This window comes from Salmo trutta, chromosome 37, assembly GCF_901001165.1.
Source record: "Salmo trutta chromosome 37, fSalTru1.1, whole genome shotgun sequence".
NCBI lineage: Eukaryota > Metazoa > Chordata > Actinopteri > Salmoniformes > Salmonidae > Salmo > Salmo trutta.
Genome location: NC_042993.1, coordinates 19,009,090 through 19,020,642, shown reverse-complemented (window position 1 = coordinate 19,020,642; position 11,553 = coordinate 19,009,090). Strand labels below are relative to the sequence as shown.

The window sequence follows — 11,553 nt, the reverse complement described above, 5'->3', positions numbered from 1 at the left end:
CCAGTAGTTTGAAATCCCTAGATTAGGGCCATATTTCAATTGACTGATTTCTTTAAATGAACTGTAACTTAGTAAAATATTTGAAATTGTTGCATGTTCCATTTATATTTTTGTTCAGTATAGATCCCACGTCACAATACCTTGACAAATTACCTTGAAACAACGTTGTCTGCCTGCGGCTATGGAACCCTGACCTGTTCACCGGACGTGCTTGTTGCACCCTCGACAACTACTATGATTATTATTATTTGACCATGCTGGTCATTTATGAACATTTGAACATCTTGACCATGTTCTGTTATAATATCCACCCGGCACAGCCAGAAGAGGACTGGCCACCCCTCATAGCCTGGTTCCTCTCTAGGTTTCTTCCTAGGTTTTGGCCTTTCTAGGGAGTTTTTCCTAGGGAGTTTTTCCTAGCCACCGTGCTTCTTTCACATGCATTGCTTGCTGTTTGGGGTTTTAGGCTGGGTTTCTGTACAGCACTTTGAGATATCAGCTGATGTACGAAGGGCTATATAAATCAATTTGATTTGATTTGATTCAACCAGTTTTTGCCCTGTGGGATGATACTATACGTCCTATAATTCGTATGAATAACTTAACATAATATATCATACTAAGTGTAAAAGATGTATGCACAGAATAATACGAATTTTCCCGAGACCAGCCAGTGCAATATTGACAAAAGTCAACTTTATTTTACTCAACTGGCTACGATATCTGTCAAAACGGCTTGAACCGACTTTCTTGGGGATTTATGATAGCCTGCGAACCAAGAGGGCAACAAATATAGAATGGCCTCCTATAAAAATAAGAAAACACACTAGCAACAACAGGATGAAAATAGAACAGGTTGCCAGAGCCGCTGTGATAGTTTGAAATAGCCCCCCGGTCCCTAGGAGAGTGTGCGCCCAAGTGGACAGTTGTTACGCGAGCAGCAGGTGTTCGACACGAGTGATTTATACCACTCGTGGAGAAACACTGTCAAATATCTCACTGATCTGAGAGCCGACAACGAGGGAGGAAGGAAAAGCGGCTTGCAATGAAACCAGTTTGAGACTGGACATCAGTGTCGGCAGCTCACTCAGACAGTTTGGGAGTTTGGTGTCAGTGCAGGCAAAACCTACTTCGCATTTTTCCTATTGGAACGAGTGAGGTGGGGACATTTACGCAGTGTCTCATACGGAGCTTCAACAGAGGTGTGATTTGGTGAGGACATGAATGGTGCTTTGCCTGGTTCATTCTTAAATTAATCATGTGCTACACAATTCAGAAATGTGGCCTATTATTTACCTACCCACTGGGCACAGACGTCAATTCAACGTCTATTCCACGTTGGTTAAACCTAATTTCCTTGAAATTACGTGGCAACAATGTTGATTTAACCAGTGTGCCCAGTAGATACTACTATAGTATTGTGGGCTATGAAGAATGTATGGATTGGGTCAAGCAAGTGTAAAGCTTTTATTTGGTTGGAACATATTTTTTCTAACATTGTACAATTCACTTTGTCCCCCTAATGGAACTTGTTGCTTTAAATACTTTCTCCATGGCCTAATATTAGAACAAATTCCCTGTCATTGTGACTAAATCAAGAAATAGAGCAGAATGGCATGTACTGTAGACTGACACTTGGGTGACATTGGCAATGTGGAATTTAAGGTTACATCAGCAGTTATATAACAACAATAGAATGATACCTATATATTAGCCATTAATTCATGTAATAGTACCCCCGAATAGTCCTGAAGTACAGCAATTGTTTGTCATAAATAATTGTTTTAATCAAACCTATGCTTTCACAGATAATTCATATTGATATAGATAGAATGTACAATAATAGATAGATTATCAATAAAATAGATCATACAATTAGTCAATCAGTCTAAAGTTATTTGAATGTTTGATAGTGTCCATCAAAATACACTGGTCTTCCACTTTCACAGTTAAGACATGTGACAGTGGGAAGGAAAACTTCAGGTGGAAGGAAACCTTGAGAGGAGCGAGAGAGAGCGAGAGAGAGCTGCACTATTACAAATACAAAGATGCTATGATGTGCACACATTCATTGACCTTTCCTATGCAGACACAAACAGATTGGATTCACATTAAATTCTCATTCATTAATAAATCAAGTGAGGTTGAGCCAAACAACCAATAGCTTGCTCTGTGTTTGTGGTTTTTGTGTCCAACACAAGTTGGGGATTGATCTAATGAATGAGTGAAAACCACTGGTCTTTAAGTGAGCTATTGTTGACATGTAGAACCACATGGACATCTCACTCCTGGCCAAGCTGTGAGAAAAAACATCTTGAGTCTCACATGTGACCAACCCACCTCAATGGTGACGTTGTGTGTGTGTGTGTTTGGTTTTACTATTCATGTGGGGACCAGAGATCCTCATAAGGGTAGTAGCCTAAAACAAATCAAACAAGTGGGGACATTTCGCTGTTCCCCACAAGGAAAAAGGCTGTTTTAAGCTTAGGTTTAGAGTTAGAATTAGGGTTAGAATTACGTGTTAGAGTTAGGTTTAGTTTTAGGGGTTAAGGTTAGGGTTAGGGTTAAGGTTAGAGTTAGGTTAAGGGTTAGGGCTAGGTTTGAACCCCACAAGGATAGTAAAACAAACGTGTGTGTGTGTGTGTGTGTGTGAAGGGGAGTTTTGTGGTTAACAAGTGTACGGGTGCAGTGTTGCCCTAAAGGTAGTACCGTAATGGTGTTTAATTCACAAGCGACTATCTGTGTGTGTATGCACAGTGATTATTTGCTGTTCATGGATGGAACAAATAGGACCCTGTCAGTGTTGTTGGTCTGTGCACAGAGGGAGGTCACTGTGATTTTCAAAGCAGTGCAAAAAAAAGGTGGGGGGGGGGCATACACCCCCACTCCAAATGTGCAGCTGCATCAGAATCCTTTGGTCGACATTCCAGACCTCAGCCACTACACTAGTGAACACAATGCCCACCGGACAACAAAAGGAGACCAATCTGGGCATTGAAAAATGTTGAAAACAGAAGTGAAGATACTGGGTTGGGGTAGGTCTATACACTGCTGCTGTTAGTTGGAATACAGTTCAAGAAGAAGAATTTGATAATGTAAGTTGAAGATGTGTCTGATTGAAGACTGATTGTGACAGCTAGTAGCCATAGCCACTCCCTCCCTGAGTAGTGGAACTGCCGTTAGGCACACCTGCTTACCCTTCCCTCCCCTGCCTTGTAGCCCTGACTATTTCAGACCAGGGGAACACATGAAGGAAATGGCCTGGCTGGAGAGAGAGAGTCTGGTATATTTAGCGTGCTCTATTTCTGCCCCTGCTGCTCTCGTAACTCCCCCCCTTCATACCCCCTCTCCCTGGTGCACTGCACAGGTCTCCCAAACTGTAATAAGGTCAGACTTTAGTGTTGGTTCAGAGAGAGAGAGGACCACACACAAACGCACTGCACACATGGTTCAATCTGGCCCATGCCATGACGCTTTCAAAGGCACACTTGGCACCAATGCTTTAGGAATGCCTTGTACTGGCAAAGGTTTTACTATGTAATGCACATAAGCTCTGCGAAGGTCTTACTAGAATGTAGGCCTACACCTTTCCTTAAACTTAGATCTTTCCACACATAAATCAAATACAATAATGCCATCCTTTTGGTTACTAAATTGGACATGACAAAGAGAGACTTTCTTTGGCCCTTGTTTGTTCTTCTCCGCTGACAAACAGAAAAGGGAAAAGAGTCCAAATTGAAAAATGACCAAGTGACCAACATTGTTGTAGCATAGCTTTGACAGGTAAATGCTTGCTTCATACCAAGAACTGAAATATAACATAAAATGGGGTTTTGATACATAGTGCTGTGGCACACATGGTAAGCCATAGTTTTTCTTTGTTTTACTATATTTTGTCTCAAGCCTAGCTTCACAACACTAACAGATAATTGTTTACTATGCCAATGGTTACCACAGATGTTAGGTTACTTGGGCAGTTTATCTACTGTATGGAAACTTAAGCTCTGTAATGAAAATACTGAGGTTTATAGGGCTATTATTATGGCTATGATTATGGCAGCTTCAAACATGATCTGACCGGTGGTCAGGTGGATAAGACTGCCCTCGTAAACTGAGACTGTTGATCAAAGTATTGGTCCTATTCCTAAATGTGACCAAATGGTGGCCGCTGCTGTTGTTTAGCTCTGATTCTTGAATGTTTGTTTGTCAACAGTTCCCTCCATTGCCCTCATCTTGTCCATGTCCAAGCACAACGGTGTTGACTTCAGTCAGAGTGCTGTTGATGGGTTCCAAGAGTGTGGAAGATCGTAAAAAGAAGTTAGCATCTATTCAAATAAGTATGAACTACATCTACTTAATTACTTACAATTACAGGTGAAGGCGGAAGTTTACATACACTTAGGTTGGAGTCATTAAAAATCGTTTTTCAACCACTCCAGAAATGTCTTGTTAACAAACTACAGTTTTGGCAAGTCGGTTAGGACATCTACTTTGTGCATGACACAAGTAATTTTTCCAACAATTGTTTACAGACAGATTATTTCACTTATAATTCACTGTATCACAATTCCAGTGGGTCAGAAGTTTACATACACTAAGTTGACTGTGCCTTGGAAAAGGCTTGGAAAATTCCAGGAAATTATGTCATGGCTTTAGAAGCTTCTGACAGTCTAATTGACATCATTTTCGTCAATTGGAGGTGTCCCAGTGAATGTATTTCAAGGCCTACCTTCAAGCTCAGTGCCTCTTTGCTTGACATCATGGGAAAATCAAAAGAAATCAGCCGACCTCAGAGAAAAAAAATTGTAGACCTCCACAAGTCTGGTTCATCCTTGGGAGCAATTTCCAAACGCCTGAAGGTACAACGTTCATCTGTACAAACAATAGTACTCAAGTATAAACCCCATGGGACCACACAGCCGTCATACCGCTCAGGAAGGAGACGCGCTCTGTCTCCTAGAGATGAACGTACTTTGATGCGAAAAGTGCAAATCAATCCCAGAACAACAGCAAAGGACCTTGTGAAGATGCTGGAGGAAACAGGTACAAAAGTATCTATATTCACAGTAAAACGAGTCCTATATCGACATAACCTGAAAGGCCGCTCAGCAAGGAAGAAACCACTGTTCCAAAACCTCCAAACAAATCCAGACTACCGTTAGCAACTGCACATGGGGACAAAGATCGTACTTTTTGGAGAAATGTCCTCTGGTCTAATGAAACAAAAATAGAACTGTTTGGCCGTAATGACCATCGTTATGTTTGGAGGAAAAAGGGGGAGGCTTGCAAGCCAAAGAACACCATCCCAACCGTGATGCAAGGGGGTGGCAGCCTCATGTTGTGGGGGTGCTTTTCTGCAGGAGGGACTGGAGCACTTCACAAAATACACTGCTCAAAAAAATAAAGGGAACACTTAAACAACACAATGTAACTCCAAGTCAATCACACTTCTGTGAAATCAAACTGTCCACTTAGGAAGCAACACTGATTGACAATACATTTCACATGCTGTTGTGCAAATGGAATAGACAACAGGTGGAAATTATAGGCAATTAGCAAGACACCCCCAATAAAGGATTGGTTCTGCAGGTGGGGACCACAGACCACTTCTCAGTTCCTATGCTTCCTGGCTGATGTTTTGGTCACTTTTGAATGCTGGCGGTGCTTTCACTCTAGTGGTAGCATGAGACGGAGTCTACAACTCACACAAGTGGCTCAGGTAGTGCAGCTCATCCAGGATGGCACATCAATGCGAGCTGTGGCAATAAGGTTTGCTGTGTCTGTCAGCGTAGTGTCCAGAGCATGGAGGCGCTACCAGGAGACAGGCCAGTACATCAGGAGACGTGGAGGAGGCCGTAGGAGGGCAACAACCCAGCAGCAGGACCGCTACCTCCGCCTTTGTGCAAGTAGGAGCAGGAGGAGCACTGCCAGAGCCCTGCAAAATGACCTCCAGCAGGCCACAAATGTGCATGTGTCTGCTCAAACGGTCAGAAACAGACTCCATGAGGGTGGTATGAGGGCCCGACGTCCACAGGTGGGGGTTGTGCTTACAGCCCAACACCGTGCAGGACGTTTGGCATTTGCCAGAGAACACCACGATTGGCAAATTCGCCACTGGTGCCCTGTGCTCTTCACAGATGAAAGCAGGTTCACACTGAGCACGTGACAGACGTGACAGAGTCTGGAGACGCCGTGGAGAACGTTCTGCTGCCTGCAACATCCTCCAGCATGACCGGTTTAGCGGTGGGTCAGTCATGGTGTGGGGTGGCATTTCTTTGGGGGGCCGCACAGCCCTCCATGTGCTCGCCAGAGGTAGCCTGACTGCCATTAGGTACCGAGATGAGATCCTCAGACCCCTTGTGAGACCATATGCTGGTGCGGTTGGCCCTGGGTTCCTCCTAATGCAAGACAATGCTAGACCTCATGTGGCTGGAGTGTGTCAGCAGTTCCTGCAAGAGGAAGGCATTGATGCTATGGACTGGCCCGCTCGTTCACCAGACCTGAATCCAACTGAGCACATCTGGGACATCATGTCTCGCTCCATCCACCAACGCCACGTTGCACCACAGACTGTCCAGGAGTTGGCGGATGCTTTAGTCCAGGTCTGGGAGGAGATCCCTCAGGAGACCATCCGCCACCTCATCAGGAGCATGCCCAGGCGTTGTAGGGAGGTCATACAGGCACGTGGAGGCCACACACACTACTGAGCCTCATTTTGACTTGTTTTAAGGACATTACATCAAAGTTGGATCAGCCTGTAGTGCGGTTTTCCACTTTAATTTTGAGTGTGACTCCAAATCCAGACCTCCATGGGTTGATAAATTGGATTTCCATTGATTATTTTTGTGTGATTTTGTTGTCAGCACATTCAACTATGTAAAGAAAAAAGTATTTAATAAGATTATTTCTTTCAGTCAGATCTTGGATGTGTTGTTTAAGTGTTCCCTTTATTTCTTTGAGCAGTATAGATGGCATCATGAGGAAGGAACATTTTGTGGATATATTGAAGCAACATCTCAAGACATCAGTCAGGAAGTTAAAAGCTTGGTCGCAAATGGGTCTTCCAAATGGACAACGACCCCAAGCATACTTCCAAAGTTGTGGCAAAATGGCTTAAGGACAACAAAGTCAAGGTATTGGAGTGGCCATCACAAAGCTCTGACCTCAATCGTATAGAAAATCTGTGGGCAGAACTGAAAAAGTGTGCGTGAGCAAGGAGACCTACAAACCTGACTCAGTTACACCAGCTCTGTCAAAAGGAATGGGCCAGAATTCACCCAACTATTTGTGGGAAGCTTGTGGAAGGCTACCCAAAATGTTTGACCCAAGTTAAACAATTTAAAGGCAATGCTACCAAATACTAATTGAGTGTATGTAAACATCTGACCCACTGGTAATGTGATGAAAGAAATAGAAGCTGAAATAAATCATTCTCTCTACTATTATTCTGACATTTCACATTCTTAAAATAAAGTGGTGATTCTAACTGACCTAAGACCGGGAATTTTTACTAGGATTAAATGTCAGGAATTGTGAAAAACTGAGTTTAAATGTATTTGGCTAAGGTGTATGTAAACTTCCGACTTCAACTGTAGATCTTGTGATCCGCTTGTTGTATGATAAAATATTACACTATGTATTCAATACAAATTGCACTCTATCTTGACAAATGGTCTACTGGAGTTGAGCCTAGATCGTGCCTGTGGTAGTGGTGTGGTGTTTCCACCTACAGGCCACAGTATGTAATGTCTGTCTCTATCTATGCCCAGCCTGCATCTGTAGGCCCTGTACTGAGCCTGAGCCTGGTCTGCAGCCCTCGGCCTGAGGCTGGAAGGGGATGGGGACACTGGCCCTTTGCAGCCACTACTCACAGCTGTCATGGAAACGCAGCGTCATAGTGGCAATGCTACTGTTTCACCTGTGCTGCCTGCAAGGTGCTTTCTATGATCCACAGCTTGTCTTCAAACTACCCAATAATGTCAAGCAACTGATATTTCTGTTACATGCTCAATGGAAAGACATTTTTTTCTCCTACTATTGTTACGTTATTAATGATTAATGAACTGGAGCTTCCACTTCTCTCCCTCCTCCCACAGTATGGGCATCCTGTCGCATCCTGAGGTGCAACTCTGACTTTGTAGCTGTCACCCTGGACCTTGGGGGCAGCGGTGGGGGCGGAGGAGGAGGCAGCAGAGAGGGCAATGCGGGCTACTGCAGCGCCCTCCGCTCCTATGCCATGTGTACCCGCCGCATGGCCCGTGCCTGCCGGGGCGACCTGGCCTACCACTCGGCCGTGCAGGGCATCGAGGACCTCCTAATCCAGCACAGCTGCCCCAGGACAGGCCCCACCGCTCAGCCCCGGCCCCTGCCACAGGCCCCCATCTCTGGGGACGCCTGCATCTACGAGAAGGGCTACCTCCAGCGTGAGGGCCGGACCCCTGACTATCTCCACTGTGGGGTGTTCGGGGATCCCCATGTTCGCACCTTCCGTGATGAGTTCCAGACGTGCGCTGTACAAGGGGCCTGGCCACTGATAGATAATGAGTATCTATACGTTCAGGCAACTAGCGCCCCCATGAGAGGAGGGGCATATGCCACGGCTCTCATCACGGTAGGCCTCATTTCTAAAATTATATATAGTCAATTATATTTTATAAACATTTTTACGATCCGTTCTTAAAGGCCAAGTGCAGTCAAAAATGTGATTTTCTAATACTGTGAAAATTATGATAATGCCCTTTTAGTGTAAGAGCTGTTTGAAAAGGCCACCTGAAATTTCTGCCTGTTTTAGTGGGATGGAGTTTTGGCCTTTCCGGTGACATCACCAGGCGGTAAATTAGGTAATACGGCATTAAGAAAGAGAGTTCCAAACCTCTCTGCCAATAACAGCTAGTGTCACGTTGGTATGGAGGATCGGGAGACAGGCGCATTAATGCATAATAGGGGTTTTTATTTCCCAAATTACAGAGTGCCATGTAAAGGCACGGGGATGAAGACCAAACAAACACTATACAAAACACAGGGTAGAAATCCAGACAAAAGTGCGAGGAGTACCTCGAATAAATAACACAAGTGCACAATGATACCACACGGGACGAGACCCGTAATCATTTGCGCAATCCACAATGGCACAAAAGCCAAAACACACAGCACAGGTACTCACACGACCAATGGACATTGGAACAATAATCGACAGGACAATGGTGAACAAAGGGAACACTTATACAATTACTAATCAACTGGGAATAGAGACCAGGTGTGCGTAATGACAGTTCCGGAGGGATCTGTGACAGCTAGTTTTCAGTTTTCCCTCCCCACTCTGGCTTGAGAAATTGCTTTTTGCCAAGAAACTAGATTTTTTTGATTGAAAATAATCACAGTAAGATAGTTAATTATTACCCAGAAATGATTTATTATTGAGATAAAAATGGCTTCATTGGACCTTTAAAATATAACTATGTACAATGCATGACATGTCTTTATACATAAATAAAGCATACGGACGTCTAGCTCATTGGAAGGATGTGTGTAACAACAGGGGTGTCTCTCCACCAGATTACCATCATCTTTAAGAACTGGCGCCAGTGTATCGAGCAGCAGATCTACCAGGCGGAGCTGGACAACGTTCCCGCAGCCTTCTTGGACGGCTCAGTGACCAGCGGGGAGAGGCAGGGCCAGCACAGCCTGAGCATCCACTCTGATCTGCCTGGCCGCCAGGCTGAGATCCGTGCTGCCCACATCGGCACCACCCTGGTGGTGCGTCAGAGTGGGCGGTCCCTGGGCCTGTCAGTACGCTCGCCAAGTGCCATTGCTGAAGCATTCACCCCCGAGCAGGACCTGCAGCTGTGTGTGTATGGCTGCCCACCTTCACAGCGCCTAGAGACGCTACCCAGCCCCTCTTCTTCCTCCTCCCTTTCCTCCTCCTCTTCCTCCAGCCAGCCCTCTGCTGCAGCCCATGTCCACTGTGCAGCCCTCCTCCCTGCTAGGGACATCTACTACCAGGCCTGCCTGTTTGACCTGCTGGCCACAGGGGACCTCAACTCCAGTATGGCGGCCGTGGCGGCCCTGGAAGACGCCCGGGGAATGTTCTCAGACCCCAATAAGGTGCATCTGCTACTGGTGGGCAAGGCCGATGGGAGTAGCCCATGTCTGCCTCTGATCCTGGCTGTGGGCGTCCTATCAGAGCATCTGTTGGCTCTGTGGACGGGGCGGTGTTTATGAACTAGTGACTGGTAGGAGCTTTGGGCATAGCATTAGCCACACTGACTCTGACCGAGCAGATGCTCTTTCTTCATACTTGATGGCCTTGTTTCATAAACAACAGGCATCACCTTTGACTGGTTGGAACCCTGTGGCATTGTGACTGGTTACAGAAGTCAATGTTTCCCTCATTCGTTTTCTTCCAGCAGGAGAAGAATGTTGATAGGAATAAATACAGGTGAATGCTCTCAGTGAGGATAGAAGTGAACTCTTGAAGCCTGACCCTAGTTGTGTTGATTCTAATCCCTTAACTATGCTGAGCCAAATGTATTAAGACAAGATGTATTATCCGTCTCAGCACAGAGGATGGCATGCTGCGGCCTGTTGCATAATTCCACGAATCCAGACAGTAAATGGCATCTTCAACTCTTTTTTAATATACTTTCTGTTATTTTCCGTTTATTTTATCATGGAGGATTTTGGGGTTTATTTATATCATCCTCTGTAAAGAAACTAATTTATCACTAATTTATTACGTCATCTTTGTGTGTCTACATTTGGTATGCAGTGAGTTGTAATAATGTCTCGATTCATTTCATAAGGGACTGTTTTTGAATGTACGTTTGGTTCATATGTCAGTATTTGTAAGACAATGTTTACAATGTATTGTTCATCCTGTTCATATTTTTACCTACTGTAGTTGCCAAAGTAAAAAATATGTCTTTCCAAAGTTACTCATACCATCTTTCTAAAACAATAGAGATCAAGCAAGGAGTAAATTAAAATAATATATTGTTTTCCAAATGCTGGAAAATACCTTAAATTGCCTTCCATGTAATAATGTGATCTCTGACAAGGATAAAACATATTTATACCTACAGATTCTAATATATTTCCCTTTGTGAGTTTTATTAAAATGGTCTGTATAATGTCCTGAGTGTGTATTTTTAATGAGCGACCTTAACTGGGGTTTTGTGAACCTTGAAATGTCCAATACAACTGCAGTATTCCTCTGGAGGGGCTACTAAGGCAGCATTTGGGTGAGTTGAGTTCTCTTTCGCTGTGACTGGCAGCTCTCTTCTGCCATCTGATGTCAGATGCCTTCTCTGGTGTACTGTCCAGCATTCCTGTTGTTGCTTCTGTGATAGCTGGAATGAGTCCATTCTAGACCCCCCTTAGCTTCTCTGATGGAATAGGTCAATGTAGAAGTGATAGGAGGGAGGGTTGGGGTGTGAGGGGCAGTGGTGTTGATCAAAAAGGGGGGGAAATGGTATTGTTTTTTTATTGATTGTATTGGTTTTGATGTGATTCAATAAAAACAATTGTTCACAATAAAAATAAAGTGATGAGACA

General features: G+C 44.4%; 1 protein-coding gene across 3 annotated transcripts; it reads left to right on the top strand.

The window, feature by feature from the left end:
- Nucleotides 1–899: 899 nt before the first annotated feature.
- Nucleotides 900–11,553, top strand: LOC115176778 (hemojuvelin). 3 transcript variants are annotated; one of them, XM_029737060.1, is made up of 5 exons: nt 900–1,212; nt 4,214–4,317; nt 7,770–7,934; nt 8,097–8,611; nt 9,556–11,553. In XM_029737060.1, exons 3-5 carry the CDS (start codon nt 7,838–7,840, stop codon nt 10,219–10,221), a joined length of 1,278 nt encoding a protein of 425 aa, XP_029592920.1. In that variant the 5' UTR covers nt 900–1,212; nt 4,214–4,317; nt 7,770–7,837; the 3' UTR covers nt 10,222–11,553. The 3 variants fall into 3 exon arrangements, with proteins under 3 accessions (XP_029592920.1, XP_029592921.1, XP_029592918.1); XM_029737061.1 differs by having other exon boundaries at nt 901–1,202; nt 4,214–4,337; XM_029737058.1 differs by having other exon boundaries at nt 901–1,212; nt 4,214–4,337.